The 23,204-nt window shown below is 37.5% G+C and overlaps 1 protein-coding gene across 1 annotated transcript in view; it reads left to right on the top strand.

The window, feature by feature from the left end:
* The first annotated feature begins 1,829 nt into the window (after positions 1-1,829).
* The window catches only part of LOC149829726 (uncharacterized), a 75,548-nt gene continuing 54,173 nt past the window's right edge, over positions 1,830-23,204 (top strand). Inside the window, exons 1-2 of the mRNA XM_090016071.1 lie at positions 1,830-1,994; positions 14,163-14,230. Coding sequence (XP_089872197.1) covers positions 1,841-1,994; positions 14,163-14,230 — 222 coding nt within the window. The 5' untranslated portion in view covers positions 1,830-1,840. The remainder of the gene's footprint in view (positions 1,995-14,162; positions 14,231-23,204) is intronic.

Here is a 23,204-nt window from a genome sequence, read left to right as displayed (position 1 = left end):
CATCCTTCTTCTGCATCTTTCGTTCTTCAATATTCTTCCTTTGGTCAGCAACCTCAATATCTGAGGGACAATCCTCCGCATAATACAATTCCAAGGCTTTCTCCCTGTCTTCGCCGTTCTCAATGTTAAGTATATTTTGGTACCTCTCAAGAACCTTGGATAGATGAGACTGGCGGATCACTTCTCTAATACAGAAACCATAGAACGACAGGGCATATCTTCTCTGATGAGGCGCAGACATTGCTAACCTGCACAACAAATTAAACGATCATTATGATTACAAATCATCGCAACATTTGGGTTTATAAGTACACATCTTTGTAAGATTTCTCAAACTTACAAGTCGTTGTATAAGAAGAAACCTACAGATTGAATAACGAAACCTTACACGAAACTCACCGAAATGATAGGAATTTGGATATTTCAACTATAGAGTAAGCAACAGTAACGACTAATACGCAACACAAGGTGGCAACGATGCTACGACTGCGCGTAAGACGGAAACGGATGCTCTGGAACAAAGGAAATGATGCTCCATTGTACACAGATGAAAGCAAAGAATGCTCCGGTAGAGTTTTCTGCTTTGGGCGATAATGAATTGTTTTGAACTATTTAAATCCTACAACATACAACTTGCTGCATACGCAAACTTTGCGGAACGTTTTGGCGCGATAACGATGAATGACATTTTTGTCCTTTTCAAGAACCGACGATTCGGTTTTCTAGAAGAAGGGCATTTATGTCCGTTCGAGGAAGAGGAAGCGAATGGCGGTAAAGGGTACTTAAGTCTTTGCTCCGGCACTAAATTACGATGCAATATGATGCGGACACACATGGGGATACATGCCGGTCTGCATCTTATACGTGGCGCTATTTTGGAACCCCCGAACATGAGATCTCAGTACCGGCCCTGTTCGGGGGGGGGGGGGACATATAACCTGCTTCGGGTTTTAAGGCTATCAATGGGTCGGACCATCAAAATCTACCCAAATCCTATAAATTAATAAATTGTTGGGTTCAGATTTTGCCAAGTCATGATCATGCATGGTAAACACGAACTTGAATGTACTATCCATGGTTTAGGTAATTATTGTTTGATTGGCTTGCTGAAATTTATACATGGTTATATAAACTTCTTTAACAAATAATATTTGGTTTAGCGACTAACATCATGTTTCATGTTACAGAGGTGATGAGTTCAAGTATCATTGCAAACATTAATTTTTTTACATTAACTATATTCTTTTGACAGTTTTAACATCAAACTTATAAAAAATAAGGGTAAATTAATAATTTTTTTTATGAGTTATAAGAGTAAAATGATAACTTTAAAACTGGAGTTAGTCTTAAGCTAGGAACAACCCAATATTAATTCATGATTGAGGCAATTTGGTTAATCCAAGTAAAAACTTTAACTTTAGTGTGCAAGGTTTCAAACTTTTGATGTGCTCATGAATTGGACTGAAAAGTTTAGGTATTTCTCTATTTGGTTTTGCTTTTTAATAACATTTCAACAAAAAGTTAAAAGTTAAAGTAAAAAAAAGTTTTTTTATTAACTGTTCCTCGTGTCCCATGTTTGAAATTTTTTTCAAACTTGCAGCTTAGAGTAAAACCCGCACCCGTGTCCTCGAGTCAACATATCCCCGATCAGCCGATCTGGATGTTAAAAAACAAAAATAAAAAAAAAAGAGGAGAAAAGAGGAAAGATGATCTGGATCCGGATCCGGATCGGGTGCCCCAATACTGAGGTGTGTGGCAGTCACGAGTCCGATCCGTTTAGAGCCCCGTATAATTTGGAGGGAATCGGCGCTGCTGCTGCTAGCACGCTTCGCTGTCGGCCATGGCGAACGCTCCCAAGGCTTCCTACCCAGATGTCGAGGGCTCCCACCTCCTTCCTCCGGCCGGTGATATCTTTACGGTCTTCGTCGACAGCAGCCTCGACACGCACCTGGCGCTCCCTGTCTCCCCTCACGACACCGTCGCCGATCTCAAGAGTACAGCCCCAACACCCCACTCCTCCCTCGATCCTTGCTCCATTCTTCGATTTCATTGTTCTTTTCCATTGCTAAGTATTTGATGAAATCATTGATCGGTGACGGATGGTGCTCGGAGGAAACTCGAGTTCTCGACGTGAAACATTGCGTTCTGGGACGTTTTTCTGAACCCCTGACCCTGATTTCGTGTTTGTATGCATTTTCTCTCAAGTTTTTTGGACTCTTTTTTTTTTTTGGTTCCTTGGTTGATTTCTCCTGCCCCTTTTTGTTTTTTGGGCGAGTTTCCGTTTTCTGCTGCTTTTCAGTTTGTGCTGTCTTTCTCAGGTTGACGAAAGTCTGTTTTTTTCTTTTTATTTTTTCCCGAATAAGGAAACATTCCGCTTCTCTTATCCAATCCATTCGGTTCTCTGCTCTCTGTTTATGTACTCGGGTTTTCTGCAGTGTGTGTTGTTGTTTGAATTGGAAGAGAAATATTTTCTTTGCCTTTAAAGGTACAAGGAACGTCGCAATGAGTTAGTTGCTTGATAGCTATAGAGTTATTGCGCAAATGCTCGGATTGGTTAATCTTGATGCATGTCTCGAATGGTTGAGGCATGTTTAGGTGAAACAGATGTGGAAGCGGAAATGTTAAGGCTAGAACGAAAGCGTATCTTTATTGCATTGGACTGCATAGGGTTTCAATTTAGGTTCTGTTTGGACGGCTTGAATCAGAGCTGCGTTGTGGTTTCTGCCGGTATTCTCATGCTCTCTGTTGTTTGGGAGCAGTGGTGTTGCCAAAACACTGCATTGGGAATGGAGTTAGCATCCCAGCACCACATTTTGATACCATTCACAAAAGGTTGTTTTTGGCAACTCCGTCCTCAACACCACATGGAAACAGTGTTTCCATCTCAATTCAAGGTTCCCAAACAGAGCCTTAGAATTTCTTTCACACAGGACAAATTTATCACATTTACTTGACCAGATCCTGGTAGCAATCCAATTCCCAGTGTCCGAATTGGCATTGCTTGCTGATCAGGGGAAGATGCATTTCTGGAATACCCTCCATGAAAAAGAATCTTGTGGTTTACCTTACTGAGAAAATCTATCTGTGACTACGGGAATACAAAGTCCAGACATTGACTTATGAGATACCTCAGGAGGTTGCCAAAACAGAAAAACAGAATGGGTTTGATATTCAACCTGAAAACTTACTTGTTAACATCTGCTCCCACTATTGGCATCAAACATGTCAATTTTGACTACAATACCATAATCTGTGGCATGACAACCTATTTTCCGGAGGTACTGATCATGAAACATTTGTTCAACAGAGAAATGACGTCACCAAGTAAACAAGCCACAATTTGTTAGATGTTACTTGAGTAGTTCTCATTAAAATAGTGTTTCAAAAGTTTGTGGTTATTGTTACTTGTTATATAGCTATGTGTGTAGAAGGTGCCTCCGATGTGCTTGGTGAAAGGTCTGTGGTCTATATTTGATTATTCTTCAAACTAAGTGGGTATGCATGTTCTGATCCTATTGATAGGGAACTATCTCCTTGTATATCTTATTATTTCTTTTTCGTTCATAGAAATGTCACTTAACAAATTTGGCTACATTACTTGAGATTTTAAAGTTGAGTAAAAGGATGATCCATGAAGGTATATATTTGAACAAAAGAAAATTTTCTCTTGATTCCCATACTTGTAACTTCCATTAGGACTTCCCTTATTCGTTTCCTTGTGGTGTACCTATATTGGGATGGATTCCAACTCTTTCAATCTGGTGTTTCTTCTTTTCAAGTGCAAGGGACACTGTGATGTCTAGCTCATTTAGTTCTTCTATATAAACATCTCCAGTCTTATCTTACATTTGCTATTTTCTCATTATCCTTCCAAATTCGAAAATTGTTAATGAAGCTTAGGCTCATCTATATTGATGACCAATGCCAAGAGCATGACAAAACTCTTGAGTTAAACCAAACTTGAAAAGTAAGTGAAACTTATCTACCCAAGAGTCAGAGAGTAGTAAAGGTTTATTCATACCATGAAACAAAATTGGATATGCCTGGTGAGATGCATATGGGTTTATTTGTTGCTCAGGATTACAATCAAAACCACATGATCAACTATGAAGAATGCAGCATGCCCATGGTAAAAACTTGCTCTAATTTGAATGGATCTCTCACCTTTCTCATTCTTGAAATGTTCTTCATTGATATATAAATGAAGAAGTATGTTTTTTTCACTAAGATAATATAGGCAAGTTGGAGGAGCAAATGTGCGGTTTGAAGCATTCCTCAAGCGGATGGTCTGACAGATTTCACATTGTTGCAAATTTTGGCTGTAAATGAAGCATAGATAGTCACATGGTATTTGTGAAAAAGATTGTTATGGGTTTGTTAATGACGTCAGAGGCATGGTAGATCATTATAATCTTTCAAGTAAACAAGAAAGGAAGAGATGATTTAATGATAAATCTCTTGGCTTATACTTGTATTGATACCTAGGCCGTGTTTGGAAGAAATAAAAACTCTCATAGGAAAAGAAAATTTATCCTATGAGAAGTTTTGATATGATAAGTTTTCTAAAAGAAACATTTTCTCTTGTTTGTGTAGCATGAGAAGATTTGGGCTGGAAATGAAAGAGAAACATTTTCGCTTGTTTGTTTGTGCATGAAAACATTTTCTCATACTACAAAAAAAAAATAATTGAATCCTATTGAGAACTTGCAATATCTAAAATAGTGAAAATCAACCACCCATCCATCACAAATTACAACAATATGAACGCAAATAATTGAATCATTGCAATTTGCAAAATGTTCAAATAGTGACAATGAATCTTCCATCCATAAAAAGCATGAATTTATATCTAGATAATAGAAGAAAATAATTCCAGCGAATATCAAACTACCCAAATCAAAGATGAAGGCCAATCTAAGAACCTGAACCACAAATTTCAGCAAAAAAAAAAGATAGGTACAAAGAGATGTAATGAAATACGTGAAAGTACAAAATACAAGCCACTAAGAACTTACAAGATCACAATCATACAAGTGCATATGCACAAGTCCACTATAAGACAATACAAAAGCCAACAAGGCAACAACAATAAGAACACAATATAAAACATATAATTCTTTTATTGATCAAATGCTTGACACAAGCATTAAAGAAACAAGAGGGGTTGACCCCCTATATATACACATAACACCACTTAAAGGAGAGGCCATTGGGAGCTGCAAAGATGGTCATAAATATGATCGTTGGACAGCCTCCCAACAACTCTTCGGTACAATGACCAAAGAGTCCTTTGTCTTTTTGGTAAAGCACAGAAGGAAAAAATAAAAAGATAAAAACCTAAACAAGCTGTCCCTAGTTGGTATTTTATTATAGGGGAAAATGACCAAAATACCCTTGTCTCAAAATATAAATTACAGATATACCATTCATGTTATATATAATATATATTTTTAACACCCCCTTCAAACTTACAGTGTAAACACTGAAAGCTTATTGAGAAGAAACAAAAAATGTGGAGCAGCAAGTGCTTTAGTAAAGAAGTCCGCAAACTGAAATTCTGAAGTGACAAAAAGTAACTCAATAGTTCCTTTCAAGAATTCATCGCGAACATAATGACTATCTATTTCGATGTGCTTGGGCACTCATGAAAGGTGTGGTTGCTGGCAATGTAAATTACACTTTTATTATCGTAACACATTTTCGAAGGCTTGGAGATGTCAATAATAATATCTCTAAGAAGATTTCTTAACTATACAAGTTTCATAGTTGTAGTTGTCATAACTCTGTATTCGACTTCAGTAAAAGATAATGATACCTTCTGTGGCTTCTTACGTCTCCAAGCAATCAGAAAATCTCATAGAAAAACACAAAAACCAGTAGTTGAGATTTTATCATTGGGATTTCCTCCCCAATCAACATCAGTACAAGCAAGTAAATCTAAAGATGCAGATGATAATAGAAATAGCCCTTTGGTTATGGTGTTCTTGATATATCTGACGATTCTTAGTACAACACTCATGTGCACAGTTGTTGGAGTATGTGAAAACTAATTGGCAGAGTGAACTGTATGTGTTATATCTGGTTTGGTGATAGATAGATAAATGAGAGACCCAATTAGCTGCTTGTACGGTGTGAGATCTTAAAAAAGGGTCCATTATTCAAGTCTTAATTTAGCATTCACCATTTTAGGAGTTTTCATTTTCTTATCTTCTGAAATACTAGATTTAGCACATATATATGCAGCAAGTTTTATTTGAAAAAGTGTGTACCCTTTGGGGGAATATGCAACTTCAATTTCTAAAAATATCTTAAGAATCCTAGGTCAGACATATCAAAATTTTATTTTAAAACATTTTTAACCTTACTAACTCCCTTTTTGTCATTTTCTATTATTATAAAATCATCTATGTAAAGTAGAAGAATAACGATGTCGGTACCTGTACTTTTCACAAAAAAAAAACAGTGTCAATATAACAGGAATGAAAATACAAATTAATCATAACATTATTGAATCTATTATACTGTGCCTTAGGAGTCTGTTTAAGACCATACAAAGCTTTTAAAAGTTTAAGAGATTGTTCTTTTTTAATATCAAATCCCGGCAGGGGATCTGTATAAACTTTTTCATTTAGTTCTCCATTAAGAAAGATATTTTTAACATCTAATTGATATATAGGTTATTTTTTAGTTGAGGCAATGACTATTAGGGTCCTAACACTAGTCATTCTAGTTATGGGTGCAAAGGTTTCCTCGTAGTCAATTTTGTATTCTTGTGAGTATGTTATTGCTACTAACTTAGTTTTATATCTTTCTAGAGTTCCATTATTCTTGGTTTTAACCTTAAAGACTCATCTACATCCAATGGTTTTCTTGTTTGAAGGTAACACAAGTAATTCTCAAGTTTTTGCTTTGCTAAGGGCATCTAGTTCTATGTTCATAGCTTCAATTCAATGAGACACATTTTTAGCTTTATTATAACAGGAAAGCTCATGGTATGAATGTAATGCTATTTGGCAAGACATATAATTAGTAGATAATGGCTCATAAGAGACAAACCTATTTGGTGGAATAGATTCTCTACTAGATCTTCTACGAGAAGTTTTTTCTATAGGGTCACTATATTGAGATTTTTTTTCTAAGGCACTAGTAGGATTATTTTGCTCACGTCAGGCATAAATTTGAATATTTTTAGGGGATCTATTAATGATGTTGTTACTATTCGGTGATGTCCCAATATTAGGGTATTCATGATTGATATCATCTATAATTTCATGATAATTCAAAGAGTCATCATTAGTATGAATATCTTCTCTTGAAGAGAGATCATACAAAAACATATAATTTATTTCTTCTTTTTTATCATTCTCTTCAAAACTGTTTTTATCTTCTAAGAATGTCAGATCTTTGGAAATATAATACTTATTATTTTTTAAATCAAAGCATCTATATCCTTTTTTATTTTCACCATATCCAATGAAAACACGTTCAATTGCTTTTGGTGGTAACTTAGCTCTTTTATATAAAAGCACAATGCATTTACAAAAAAAATTTGTGAACAATTGAAATTGAGTGTCATTTTGAGTAATTTTTCATAACGAAAAATATTTTTTAAAGTGGATGATGGCATTCTATTTATCAAATTGGTGGAAGTTAAAACGACTTTGGGAATATTTTTTGAAATAAATAGTTTTGGAGGTTTCTATTATCTGCATATGTTTTCTTTCCGCTAGTCCATTTTATTGATGTGACTTAGGGCAAGATCTTTGATGGCAAATCCCATTTTGTTTTAGATAGTTTTGAAATTCATTGGATAGATATTCCCCACCCGAATCCGATTTAAGGATAAATATATTGCTTTGAAATTTATTTTTAACTTTCATGTGAAATTCTTTAAAGAAGAAAAAGACTTCCGATTTAAAATTAAGAAAGTAAACCCACAATATCTAGTAAAGGCATCAATAAAAGTAACATAATACGAGTAACCACTTTAGATATGATCGGAAGACCCCATACATCTAAGTGCACAAATTCAAAAGGTCTTGTGGAAACAAAGGTTTTATTTGAAAACGGGATAAATTTCATTTTTCTAATGATACAATCTTTGCAAGTCATATATTTTTCATTACAAAATTTTTCTCCAAAAGAAAAAGGATCATTTTATAATAACTTGGATGTCCTAGTCTTTTATGCCAAATTTCAATACCCTTGTCTTGGACGTAGTTACAAAAGGATTTTAAAGAAAGAAACGATGAGTCCATAAAGTAAAGATCTCCCTTCCTATGGTGTTGCCCAATCCACTTTCCGGACCAGAGATCCTGCACAAAGCAACCCTTAGATGAAAAAGATATTTCACATCCATGGTCAGCAATTTGAGAAACCGAAAAAAATATTTAAATTTAATTTGAGAACAACTTCAACCTTTGAGACAATTTTTTTTGAAGATTTTTATAGTCTAATTTTTCTATACTTTTAATTTTCAAAGTGGTTTCATCGGCTATAGAAACACAAGACAAGTTTGAGTTGGTGCATATATTGGATAAGGCATTCTCATGAGGGGTCATATAGAAAGATGCTCCTGAATCTAGAATCCAAGAATACATGTTGGGTCAAGATGAGGAGGCGATGGCAGCATTCGATGTAGATGAAGTTGCTTTAAGAATTTATTGAAATGCCATGAATATTTGACCAAGAGTGTCTTTAATATCGCCTCTACTTTTGCGTTCTTCCTTCTTGAGGGTAAATTCTTAAACAGAAACAACCTTATACTTAAAGGTTTCATTTAACTTAGGACAAATGGGTTTAATGTAACCCGACTCATTACAATGATGATAAATAATTAATTTGCTTCTACCACTTTTGTTATTATTATTACTATAGTTATTTTGCTTCTCAAAGTATGGAGGCTTATAAGTCTTAACATTGTTGTTGGGTTTAGATACCGCCAACATTTCATCACAACTTTTATTCATACCAAGACAAGTTTTTTCTTGAACAATTTCAAGAGAAAGAGGAGTAAATCTATGTAGTAGAGAATATCTAACTTGCTCAAATTCTGGACGGAGCCCCATATAAGAATTGAAAAAGTCTTTCTTGTTCCATTTGTTTTTGTCTAAGTTCCACATCTTCAATGAAAACTCACTTAGGCTCAAAAAGTGCTAGTTCATTCTATAGGAGATTCAAAGCACTATAAAAGTCTTGGACACTTAAGTCCTCTTGCTTAATGGTTCTAACTTTTTCTTGCAAGAAATATGCTCTTGTAAGATCTTTTGGGTATACATACCTTCATGAAAAACCAAACTTCATTGGATTTTCGAAATTTAGCAATATTTGCACATACCTTAAACTCGACATTGTTCATGAACCATGCAAGAATTTTCACATAGTTGCTTTCTCAATCTTTCACTTGCTTGTGATGATCCTCAATGGCCTTCTAGTTTTGTGAGCTTGAGTTGAGGTTCGGCGATAGTGCCCATCACATACCCCCAAAACTTCTTACCTTTGAGATTATTCTCCATGGCGGGGCCCACATCATGTAGTTTTTTTCATTGAGCTTGAAGGAGAGGTCAATTTTGGTCTCCATTAAGTGAGCAAGAAAGGAAGAGGAAGATAGTGGAAATGAGAGGAGCAGAGCACGATTCCTTAGAAAACTTTGTCACGAACACAATCACTTGATTGCAACCTTCCAGAAGTCCAAGAGCACTATGGCTCTTATACCATGTAATGAAATACACGGAAGCGCAAAACATAAGCCACTAAGGGCTTACAAGATCACAATTGTTCATGCACAAGTCCACTATTGGACAATACAAACGCCAATAAAGCAACAACAATAAGAACAAAATATAAAAAATATAATTCTTTTATTGATCAAATGCTTAACACAAGCATTAAAGAAACAAGAGGGGTTGGCCCCCTATATATACACATAACACCACTTAAAGGAGAGGCCATTGAGAGCTCCAAAGAGCTGTTGGGAGCTCCCAACGGTCATAAATATGACCGTTGGGCAGCCTCCCAACAGCTCTTTGGTCCAATGACCAAAGAGTCCTTGGTCTTTTTGGTAAACGACAAAAGGGAAACATAAAAAGACAAAAACCTAAACAAGCTGTCCCTAGTAGATATTTTATTACAAATAGAAATGACCAAAATACCCTTGAATTAAAAGCAAATTACAAACATACCATATATATATATACTATCTTAACAAGAGAAACCCATAATCAACATCAACAGAACTAATACAATGGATCCGAAAATCGTTCCAACAACAAAACCAATTGGAGATATGAAGAAAAGAGGCACCTAAATGAATCATTCATGCAGAAAAGACCGAATGGGTATTGAAAAAATAAGAGGGCCATACGTCATGTCTGAACTGAAGCGCACAAAGAGGAGAGGAAAGCGAGAACGACAAGTACAATCGATTGGTGGGTTCTATCTGAAAACCCTTGAGATTAAAAGGCAAACATTTACAGAAGGAGAAAGGAGTTGAAACAGAAGTGTGTGTGTGTGTGTGTGTGAGAGAGAGAGAGAGAGAGAGAGAGAGAGAGAGAGAGAGAGAGAGAGAGAGAGAGAGAGAGAGAGAGAGACGGTTGCTGCCTGCAGGGGGAGGATGAGAGACGGAAGAGAGGTTGAAAATAAAAAACGGAAGAGGGACAGGGTCAAACGAAAGAGGAGGGGCGAGAAAGGGGGTAGGAAAGACTCCTCCACTCCCTGGCGGAGTCTTTCCTATAAAAAGTGTACCTTTTTCAAAATGTTTCTCAGCGAAACATTTTTGCTCGTTTGGAAAGGTCAGAAAAACCGTACGGTTTTCCAACCTCGGTTCACTTTTCTTAGATGTTTCCCGCTTCCAAACGTGCTCCTAGTGTGAGGGGAAACACTCTTAACCCTTTTTTATATAAATACAAATAGTTACAGTAGGTAAAATCATATTAGAACATGATTATAGCTGATTACAGTGACACTAGATAACAAACAATCACATTAGCTACAATCCTCTCATGCTTGAGGTATCTAATTTAGGGCACAATGAAGTCAATGGTGGAAAGAGGTTGGATGAAGTTAACTTTGTTCCCACCTTAGGAAAAGACAGGTTTGGCAAATTGGGAGCTGTGCTTGAAGAAAAGGTCCATTGCAGACTTAAAATAACTCAGTGGAAGGGACTGGCTGCATCTAGGGAGGACATTAAAACCAAGGAAAAAACAGTGAGTACACGGAAAAGATGAGATCAACACTGAACAGATGACATCAGCAATTACAATCTGCAGGAAAAGAACAGAATGGAGAAGCGAAGAATAAAGGAGAAATGAAGAAAGAAAAAAGAAGGAAAGAAGAAAAAAGAAATGGGAGAAAGAGAAAGGAAAGGAAAATGAGGAGAAAGAAGAATAGACTGAAAGTAAGATGAAAAGAGAGAAGATGATGGGAAGACAAGGAGAAATCAGGAGAATCCAGCAATCAAACGGAGATTTAATAGTGGAAAGAGTTTTTTGAAAAGGTAAAAGGGAGAAGATAGAAAGATTAGGAAAAGAATGTGGTGTTTAACGGATCCAAAACCTGAGAATAGGCTCCAATAGCATGAAAATGTGTGTACAACTTTGAAAATCTGTATACGACCACTGATTTCCTCCAGAAAGGGGCTCCTCTTTGAAGTGAGGAGGAGATATACCTGTAGTATTTTATTTATATAAGGAAACCTTGAAGGGTATACGACAATCAGGAGTCAGGACTCAGTGGTATGACAAAAATAAAGCAATGACAACAAAATACTATAAATCAGCCGCACGTAGGTGGCAGCAAGAACGAAAGGACAAAAATGCGCTTGATGATCCCACTATTACGATAGTGCCATTGCTGGCAACATGCTGCATCTTAATGCTTTTCACATATATTCTTCATTGCCGGTCGTTGATACTGATTTCTTATTGGTTCAGGCAGCTTCCTAATTCATTACCTTGTTCTTCGTTAGTTAAAGACTTAAAAGTATGACTTTCATCTTGAATTTCCTATTTGTTTGTTTGTATGTCAAGATCTTGGTGACCATCATTACATAGTTCAAATTCTTCCTCAAGATTATCTTGTATCATATTCGGAGCCTCATTATCGCCATCAATTCTATTATATGTCTCCTGTAATGGAAGCTTCACTTAAGCTAGGAGCTTTGTTATGAGATCATATTTCAGATGGCATAAAAAACTTTTGGAAGTTGATGCATTGATACCTCATCAAAAATTGTGTAGTGAAATGTTCCCTTCAGGAGGTGTAGGATAATAGCACCTGTTATCCTTCCAATGAAGATGCATGGGATTGATTTGGTATCAACCTTAGATCTCTAATTATTGTCAATATGAACATTGAGATCAAGTTGCAGTCGCATGAGATGGAAGTCCATTGATTACATACAGTGTATTGTGGAATCCATAAAATTCTTTGGCACAAAATTACTATACGCCCATTAATGAGACTGTTTAATTTGCCACTATTTTGCTCAAAAGCATAACTAGGGCTGTCAATGGGTCGGGTATTGGGTTCATGTTTTGTCAGGTCATGAAAATAGAATCCCAAACTCAGACCTGCATAATTTTATTAATTAATTTTTATTAAAAAATATATATAATACTTGGATCGAGTTGGGTACCTGGCAAAAATCATGATCCACACTCGGCCTGCATATTGCTTGGGTCGGATTCGGTTTGACCCAAATATTATTTGGTTCAACACTTTCCATGCCCATACCCAAGAATTTGGGTTTGGGTTGCATTGGGTAGCCATTACGAACTGGGCCCCTTGACAGCCCTAAGCATAACGACAAGAAACTTGTATTGTACTCTATTGCATTGTCCCACAAGTAGCTAATAAAATAATGGAATAGGTATTCTCCCTTGCATCATTTCTGAATTATTGGGTAACTTAAAATGTTTCTCGACATTTTATTGGCTTTGTTGGATGACCACCTCTTCCTATTGGGCTTGTTGAGTAGCCAACACCCACTCGCACCTATTAGCTTTCTTTTAAGTAGTGGATTTGTGCCTATATATACCCACACTTATCAATTCTCTTCCTCACTTCCACTTGAGTTCTCTCCTCCCTCTCTTTGCCATCACTCTTAGCTGGAGTTCTCTCCTTCATACACTCTTAGCTTACACCACTCTCCTAATGTTTGGTGTAAGAGAGGGGGATGTCCCTCTATTTGTTGGCATGGAGAGGTCTTGTATTTGTAGGCGCTTCTCTTCCTCTTTTGTGTGTTTACATTGGCATAGAGTCCAGTCATGTGTTTTAATCATGAGTATGTGAGTCAAGAAGCTATCCGAGGTAATCAATCTCACCAAATGCAAAGTGTGGACTCATTGCATGCGAAAGCAAAGCTCAGTTGTATTCTGGCAACTTTCAAAAGTATTGCCCAAAACGTGTCATCTTTGTGTCAAAAAATTCTCAAGTATACCTCTTGTAATCATCAACAAATATGGCATAATATCTAGAACACAACAATGATTCAACTGGTGCAAGGCCCCATACATCAGAAATTCCAAAGGATGTGTTAGGAAATAACAAAATGATAGACAAGAATGTTTTCTAACTATGAACATCAGAATTAACACAACTGGATCACATAAAGACAAGAGTTCCAGCACTACAATGATCCAGGAGTTGGTATGAAACATTGACAATTTGCAGAGGACAAAATGAACTTATTTGCAACCCAATCCAAGACATAAAGATCTCCATAAATAAATAAATCCTTTTTGAGATTGTATGATTTAAACTTGGCATTGTTTCTCATTTTACATCTAGTACCTTTTACTTTATTTGTGGATTTTGAATGACTTGAGAATGTAAATCACATTTTTTCTGTAGTACTAAAGAACAATTAAATGGATGCATGTATAGTATGCATGCTAATATTTCTCTTTTTGTCTATTTTTTATGTGACATTCTTGAAAGATGCTGTAGCTGCTTTTCCTATTTTTGCAGCCATGTATGGAGAACTCAATAATATTTCTTCTTTAGTGATTAAGTTGACAACCATAGTGTAGTACTTTTATTCCTTTTTCCTTCTGCTTCTTGTCACTTTGATTATTTACTCTACTATTCTATATAAGGGATGTACTGGCTACAGCTGATCATTAATGTTGGGAATGCTTCAAAATGCTTATGCTATTTTGCAGGAAAAATTAGAAGTGAGCACCCTTTGTGTTTTCCTGCTTTTGGGGAGATTGTTGTTCATGCAGTGAAGGTATGTGTGGTTTTTAATATTGTTTATATTAAGTTCTGCTCTAGTTCTGAGGCAATCTATGGATGATGAAGTACTTACATGCTATGTCACATGGACACTTAGCATGTGTATCCCGTGTTGACATGACACAAGACACTCAGAAACACTAGGATACTTTACGGACACATTTAAACCAGTGTCAGACTTAGTCCACATTGTATCATTAAAATATTTTTTAATGATCTTGATTGCTTATTTTTCATTCACGTGCATTCTTCTTCTTTTAAAACCTGTCATCAATTACTTATGTTCAATTCCAACTTAGTTTTATCATTTGAGTCTAGTTATATATAATTGTTGTGCAAGTGTTTGCACTTGAGATGATATTCACACACACGTGTGTGTGTGTCCCCATGCCTAACTTTAAGAAATGTCGTGACATACCAAGTGTATCCACATCGTGTCTTGTTCTCGCATCTGTATCATGTGACGTAGCTTACATGCAGTTTTCATGGTGGAGGTGCAATTCTTAGAGGACCTTGAACTCGTGAAACATACCCAATAGGTGAATCTACTCATACTTTTAAGAGAATTCATGGGAATCAATGGAATAGGAGCTCAGCATAATCCTGGGGATACTTGTTTTATTAGTTGAGTTATGGGACTGTCCAATGAGGCATGTCCTCCTTGCTTAACTTTAAGCAAATCTCTGTGGACATGTCTGGAAGTGGGAAAATGATAGGAAAAATCACTACTATATGATCTGGCTCAGGTGATCTAAATCACTGTCTATAAGCAATTCAATTCATTAATTCAAGTCACCCATGTGTTAAAACAAAAATAGAATTATGTTTGTGGCATGTGTTCTAAGAGCTCTGTGTGAATGATGTTGGAGTTCAAAGGGAGGATAAAGTGAAGAAAGAAGAGGGAGAAATATGTATCTCTCTCTCTCTCTATATATATATATTGGAGAGGATGGATAGTGATATGAGAATACTAGTGTAATGTGACCTGTAAATGTCATTTTGAGTTGGTGATTTACCTTGACTGGGCTCTGATCCACATGATTTATGAGAAATATGAATATGAGAAGTCTCACTGGGTCAGCAGTTCTATTTTTTAGGTATAATAGCTTTTTCTAAAGAAATTCTCTTTACCACCTTCCTAGGTGGTAATTTAAATAATTAAATCATAGTCACAAATATCGGTCTCGGCTTTATCTCGACAAGGCAATTTCTTGTGATAATATAGGTTTAGTTGATAAATCTTGGGAAAAAATTGGGGCTTAAAAAGTTTTAAAAAATATAAAAATAACAGAAATAAGAAAGAAAATAACATGTTTAGATAGTAAAATACACATGTAAATAACATGTTTGATGTGATATTGTGTATTTTTTCATGCTTTTTTAAAATCGAAAAATATAATTTTAAATTATATATTTATTTAAATTGATAAAATCATGGGAAAATATATTAAAATATAGGTGACATCAGCAGGGACTGGGTGTGGCCCAGATCCCTCAGACATAAACTATTTGAGTTATTTATGATTTCAGAAAATTTCAGTTTTTAACCTTTAAATTTGAGCGAAAATTGAGTGAAATACAAGTTAAATTCAGCGAAATTCAGGTGTGACCATCGTTAGATCCGCCTCGGAATGCAGTTGCGTTGACGACCTGTTTTTTCGAAATTGGATTATGGTGGCCCAAAAAAAAGAAATAAGTAAAAAATATAAAAGAAGAAAAACATACTTAAGATATAGAAATTAAGTAAAAAGGTAAGAAGTAATTGACAATAATGTGATGTTATCATGATATTATCACAATAATATATATATATATATATATATATATATATATATATATATATTCATGCATCGGAAGCAAATGCTCCAAGAACTGATTCATATAAAAACAAGCATATAAATCACATCTGTATGGTCAGAATTTTGAAAAAACTCCCAAAATCCAATAGAAGAGGAGAGTAAGAGGTTAGCAACATATGGACGTTTTCCAAGTGAGCTATGGGAGTCTAGGTTTTGCGAGCTAGCCCATAAAAGAAGCAAGCCTATATAAAGGTTTAGGTCCCATCATTCTCCCCATAACGCGGTCTCATGCTCCTTGGCATAATCTGGATCTGCTCCCCCTTACCCTTCCATTTGTATGTGCTTCCTACATGTTGGGGTCTGCTTCCAATTATCTTAAGGCAACTCGCCACCTGTAACGGAAAGTGTCTGCATCATATAGCACCATGCCCATTTAGTAGGTTCCCATTTTTTTTGTGTGTGTATATATATATATATATATATAAAGTCCAAAAGTTGGACATAAATGACCCTGGGTGTGTTGACTGCACCCAGGGTCTGGTTGACCGCATCGGGTGCGACGCGGGTGCGGCACCTAGTTGGAGAGTCCCTGTGACATAGATTCAGACTGAATCAAACTTGGGTCCAAACCTGGTCTCATGTAGTTGAATCAGACCTTGGTCAACACCCTGGCCTGGTTTTGCCTGAACCAGTCTGTCTTAAAGTATACCCAACACCTTGAAATGAAACAATACAAATATAATAGAATGCCACTAAGTGCTACAAGAGAGGACAATTACAATAGGGCCACTAATGGGCAAATCACAGTCTCAACAAAGGAGATAATCACCAAACACAAATCACAACACAAAGAAAACACAATGTAAAAGTATAAAATGTATTGAACCACAACAATGCTTAGAAAAAGATATATTCATACAAGGGAGAGCTCTATTTATAGTGTCAAAGAGGAGAGAAAAAGGGAGGCAGTCCAGCTAGTAGTTGGACTGCCTCCAACTGTCATAAATATGACTGTTGGGAACAGTCCAACAGCTAGTTGGACTGTTCCAATAGCCATATTGACTGTAACAGTCAAAAAGTAAAAATAGACAAAATAAAGACCCTAAAAGGTCTATACAGCCCCTACTAGGCTGTCCCTATTACATGATGTAAAATGACCAAAAAGCCCCTGATATATATATATATATATATATATATATATTGTTGAGAGAAGCACCAAACCCTAGGTAAAGAGATAGAGATAGAGAGAGAGTGAGAGGGAGAGACGGCTGCACAGAGAAAAACACTTCTTCCCTTCATTAGGGCTTCTCTCTATGTTAAATAGAGAGAGGCTAAAAAGACTAATTACATCTAAGCCCTTTATGACAAAATAATTCCAAATAGCCTCTAATATAAAAAGATAATATAAAAAGACTTAACTTAAAACCACCTATTCTCAACACTCCCCCTCAAGCTGGAGCATAGATATCAATCATGCTCAGCTTGTCACAACATTTTGAGAAATTAGGTCTCGCCAGAGCTTTGGTAAAAACATCCGCTACTTGATCTTCGGAAGATACATGATCGGTGCAGATAAACCCAGCTTGAACCAGGTCACGAACATAGTGACAGTCAACTTCAATATGTTTAGTCCTTTCATGAAACACTGGGTTGTTGTCTATATATGTAGCAGCCCTATTGTCACACATCATCAACATAGGCAGGGATACTTTCTCCTGAAGCTCGGTCAAGACTGATTTTACCCACATAATCTCAGTTGCTGTCTGGGCCATTGCCCGATATTCAGATTCATCACTCGACCTGGCTATAACGGTTTGTTTCTTACTCCTCCAGGTAACAAGATTTCCTCCCACAAACACACAAAATCCAGATGTTGACTTCCTATCTTCGACAGATCCTGCGTAATTTGCGTCAGTGTAGGCAACCACATCCAACGATGGATTTCGTTTAAACAACAGACCTTTACCAGGAGATGACTTTAAATACCGAAGAACCATCATAGCTGCATCCCAGTGAACTTTTGTAGGTTTGTTCATGAACTGACTGATTTTACTCACGGCTAATTAAATGTCAGGTCTAGTAACAGTCATATATAGCAACTTACCCACCAAGGATCTAAAGCTCGCACTATCCACATAGTCAGATTTCTCATCGAACATGTGAGTTTTGGGATCCATTGGAATATTAGCTGGCTTAGCTCCTAGCATTCCAGTCTCTTTTAATAAGTCCAACACATACTTTCTTTGAGACAACACTAAGCCCTCTTTGTTTCTTGCAACCTCGATACTCAGAAAATATCGAAGGTGACCAAGATCTTTAGTAACAAAGTGCTTTTGAAGATGATCTTTTGTTGCAGAAATATCCTGGGCACTGCTCCCTGTTAATATGATGTCATCGACGTATACCACCATAACAACAATTCCAGTACTGGTTTTCTTGATAAACAAAGAATGATCTGAAGCTGACCTGACAAATCCAAAGCTCGACATTACCTCAAATAATTTGTGAAACCATGCCCGCGGACTCTGCTTCAGGCCATAAATAGCCTTCTTCAACTTGCACACCTTCTGACACTCTCCCTGAACCTCAAACCCTGGAGGTTGTTGCATGTAGACAGTTTCATGCAAATCCCCATACAAAAAGGCATTCTTGACATCCAACTGAAAGAAGGGCCATCCATGGTGCACAACAACAGAAAGAACAAGACGAATAGTGCCAAGACGAGCAACTGGGGAGGAAGTTTCAAAAAAGTCAACCCCATAAGTCTGAGTGTAGCCTTTTGCAACCAACCTGGCTTTGTACCGTTCAATCGACCCATCCGAGTTATACTTAATGCTATATACCCATTTACAGCCTACAATATCTGCATCTGTGGGAGGATCAACCAAGTCCCAAGTGTCTCGAGACCATAAGGCATCCATCTCATCACGCATAGCCTGCATCCAGTTGGAGTCGACTAGAGCTTGACTGTGATGAAGCGGAACAGAAGAGGCAGACAAAGCATAAATAAAATTCTTCATAGATGCCCCAAGATTAGCTTCTGATACAAATTGCGTGATGGAGTAAAGAGTGCACTGTCTCTTTCCCTTGCGCAAAGCAATGGGAAGATCAACATCAGATGTAGGGGCAACAATTTGCTCAGAATTACTTACCTGAGGAGAAGGAGGTGATGGCGGCATGGAGGTAGGAGGCACCCTGTGCGTGTATACTATGGGAGGGTTTCGGAAGCGAGACACACCTGACACTGGAACCAAGGACTGAGGAGGAAGCGACTCTAACGGAAAGGGAGGAATCGGCAGAGGAAGGATATCACCAAGACTCTCCTGTAGTCTGGGAGTAGTGCTTGAAAAATAAGGAATAGACTCAAAGAAGGTAACGTCTGCACTAATATACTCTTTATGAGATATAGGGTCGTAGCAACGATATCCTTTTTGGTTCTTAGGATACCCAAGGAAAACACATTTAATAGACTGCACAACAAGTTTATCTCGATCTGGACCCAGCTTATGCACAAAACACACACATCCAAAAACTTTAGGAGGGATAGGGAAGAGAGGAGCCTCTGGATGGAGAATTTGAATAGGGATCTGGTCTTCTACAGAGCTTGACGGCATGCGATTTATCAGAAAACCAGCTGTCAGAACCACATCACCCCAGTATGAAGCAGGCATATTGGATTGAATCATAAGGCACCGAGCAACATTAAGGATTTGTCTATGTTTCCTCTCAGCCACGCCATTTTGCTGGGAGGTATGGGGGCATGTAAATTGAGGTTGAATCTCATTACTAGAATAGAATTGAAGTCTTTGGATTTGAACTCAAGAGCATTATCAGTGCGAACAATTTTAACACATACATCAAATTGAGTTTTTATCTCGGCAATTAAAGATTTAAGAATGACAGGACCTTGAGACCGATCTTTTAACATGAACACCCACGATAACCTTGAGAAGTCATCAACAATAACTAGATAATAACGACATTGAGACCTATTCGGAATCCTACTCGGACCCCACACATCGACATGAAGAAGATCAAACAATCCTTGACTTGACAGACTCTGACTAGTAGGGAAAGAGCTTCGACAATGTTTTCCCAATTGACATGTTTCACACAGAAAAGACACTGAGGGAGGTATATGAGGGATGACACGACGAAGTTTTGTCACTGGAAGGTGACCCAAACGATGATGCCACAAAAGAGGACTTGAGGATGATGTAACAACAGAATTGGCCGAAACCTCTGGTTGGTGTAGGTAATACAGACCACCTTCCTCATAGCCACCACCAATCTTTCTCCCCGTCAGCAAGTCCTGAAAGGCGCATCCCATAGGATAAAAAATCACTCTACAATTCAACTCTTTTGTCAATCGACTGACGGATAATAAATTCTGTGGAAACGAAGGAGCATGAAGAACATGCGACAATTGAAGAGTAGGGGTAATAGACATGTTTCCTTGCCCTACAATTGGGGAAGAGCTACCATCAGCAAGACGTACCCCTTTTTGACCTGTCACAAGTTTTAAACTCACAAAGTTGCTCGAGTTTCCGCACAAGTGACCAGAGGCTCCAGAATCAATGACCCACCTACCACCTTGAGCAGATAGGCCATCACCTGCCGAGCACACAACCTCTGCAACAGAAGGCTTCGAAGTGGATGATCGTAAAGCAAGGAGCTCGTCATATTCAGCCCTGCTAAGTGTTACACAATCCTTGGAGGAATTTGCATCTGATTTAACCACTTGAGCCATACTATAAACTAATTGGCTAGATTCACAAAATCAAGGAGCAACCACACGCGCACACCCACAATCAACTACGAACCCGACTATATCAAGTTTTGATTTCACCAATGAAATCTGAGAAAAGCGACTTGCTACTATTCAGATCCAAACTTAAAACAAATTTAAAGAAACTTGACCAGCACCTTCCACCTCAACCGCGGATGGCTATTGGTTGCAAATCAAGATCACACATCCAACACGATAAAGATGTGTCTGGTTTTCAGACTATCACGCATCAATTTTCCGCGACTACACAATTTTCCACACCAGAGATAAAATCTGGACAGGCTTCAAGTAACACAAGGAATAGCGTGTGTTATCATCACGCATCAGCCACTAAGACAACCAGTAGCAGAACTCAACATAGAATCCCTCGACAAAAACCAATTCCCACAAACAAACTAATTTTCCCACACTGCAGGGAATCACGCCTGCTGCTTAAAAAAAATTCTGCAATAAGTTAACATGCTACTTTCACAGCACACACTTTCCAGCCAAACAGATCACGACACAGCAAGGAACACGGCTGCTAATATTCATCTTCTGAAATCTAACAACAAAATAGAATCTGAGATAAACTTACCATCCCGATTCACAACTAGCGATAACTTGAGCACGCAGAAACATAGGCCTTCAAAGAACTCGGCAACACTACAGTGCAGGAACCACGATACTCCCAACCACATACTCATAGAAACCACGACAATAAACAAACTCGGCAACAATACAACGAAGGAAATTACAGCATCACGGCAGAGATAAACACCACGAGGACTCACGGCAGGGGATCACGGCATCACAGCAGAAAATCAGGGCAGAAAACCACGATCCCCCCCGCCACAATCAACTTCCACGTCAATCTTCAGCAGACCCGATCTCCACTTGATGGGTAGCAGCTGGCGACTTCAACCATGACAGAAAATCGAAGACTTGATTTTCTTTCCCAAGCCTTCCTTGATCATACCCAGATCTGAGTAAGATCTGATTCCACCCCCTTTTTTCAGATCTTCACACTGTACACGACGAGTTCTGGCACCCTCGACCATTGGGTCTTCATCCACCTTCCAGATCTGGCTTCAGATGTGAGTCATGACCTCCAGTCAGATCTTCATTGTCGTGACTAGGTCTGACTACAAATCTGTTGCCAGATCTGATCTTCACCAAGAGGCGCTGATCACTGATCAGCAGAGGAGCGATATCCACCAAGAGGTTTTATGCAGATGCTGATATTGCTTGAAGGAAACTGAGATTGGAGTTCAGGCACCCAAGATCGCACGTCGCTCTGATACCATGTTGAGAGAGAGAAGCACCAAACCCTAGGTAAAGAGAGAGAGATAGAGGGAAAGATAGAGGAGAGAGAGAGTGAGAGGGAGAGACGACTGCACAGAGAAAAACACTTCTTCCCTTCATTAGGGCTTCTCTCTATGTTAAATAGAGAGAGGGTAAAAAGACTAATTACATCTAAGCCCTTTATGACAAAATAATTCCAAATAGCCTCTAATATAAAAAGATAATATAAAAAGACTTAACTTAAAACCACCTATTCTCAACATATATATGTATATATATATATATATATATATCCTACTTAGGCTCTAGCATAGCTAATTCATCTCATATAGGAGATAAGAGACCATAAAAATCTCTTACACTTTTATCTCCTTGTTTGGTAGTACGTACTTTATCTTAGAGATAATATAACCGAACCATGTCCTTTTGAATGAACATGCTCTTTAAAAACACCCATGCATCACATGCTTTCTTGAATTTGATAATATTGGTAGAGATCTTGAACTCCATTTTATTCATGAACCATAAGAGTATTTGAGCATTGTTAGCCTCCCAATCCTCCACTCCTTTTTGATATTCTTGTAGCGCCTTATCCTTTTCTTCCTCGGAAAGAGTTTTAATTTGATTTCCATCTTTCCTTGTTAGTTTTAGTTGGGGTTTGGTAATGGTTCCACTTACAAAACCCCAAAACTTTTTTCCTTTGATGTGGGTTTCCATGGCGGTAGCCTACATCAAGTAGTTGCTTTCATTAAACTTGTAGGAGATGACGGAGATTCGCCCATGATGACATTCACGGTGAGGAATAAAACTTGAAGATGATCACCACCACAAGGAGAGCACGATAAAGGTGTTTCAAAACACAAGAGCCCTAGTCTCTGAGACCATGAGATGAAACAATACAAATACAATAGAATGTCACTAAGGGCTACAAGAGAGCACAATTACAATAGGGCCACTAATGGGCCAATCACAATATCAACAAATGAGATAATCACCAAACACAAGTCACAAAGAAAACACAATGTTAAAGTATAAAATGTATTGAACGACAACAATGCTTAGAAAATCATATATTCATACAAGGGAGAGCTCTATTT

This window comes from Nuphar pumila, chromosome 8 (assembly GCF_984573655.1).
Source record: "Nuphar pumila chromosome 8, dmNupPumi1.hap1.1, whole genome shotgun sequence".
In the NCBI taxonomy this organism is placed as follows: Eukaryota; Viridiplantae; Streptophyta; class Magnoliopsida; order Nymphaeales; family Nymphaeaceae; genus Nuphar; species Nuphar pumila.
Note: the sequence above shows the minus strand (reverse complement) of the source record. Positions and strands in the feature narration are given on the sequence as shown.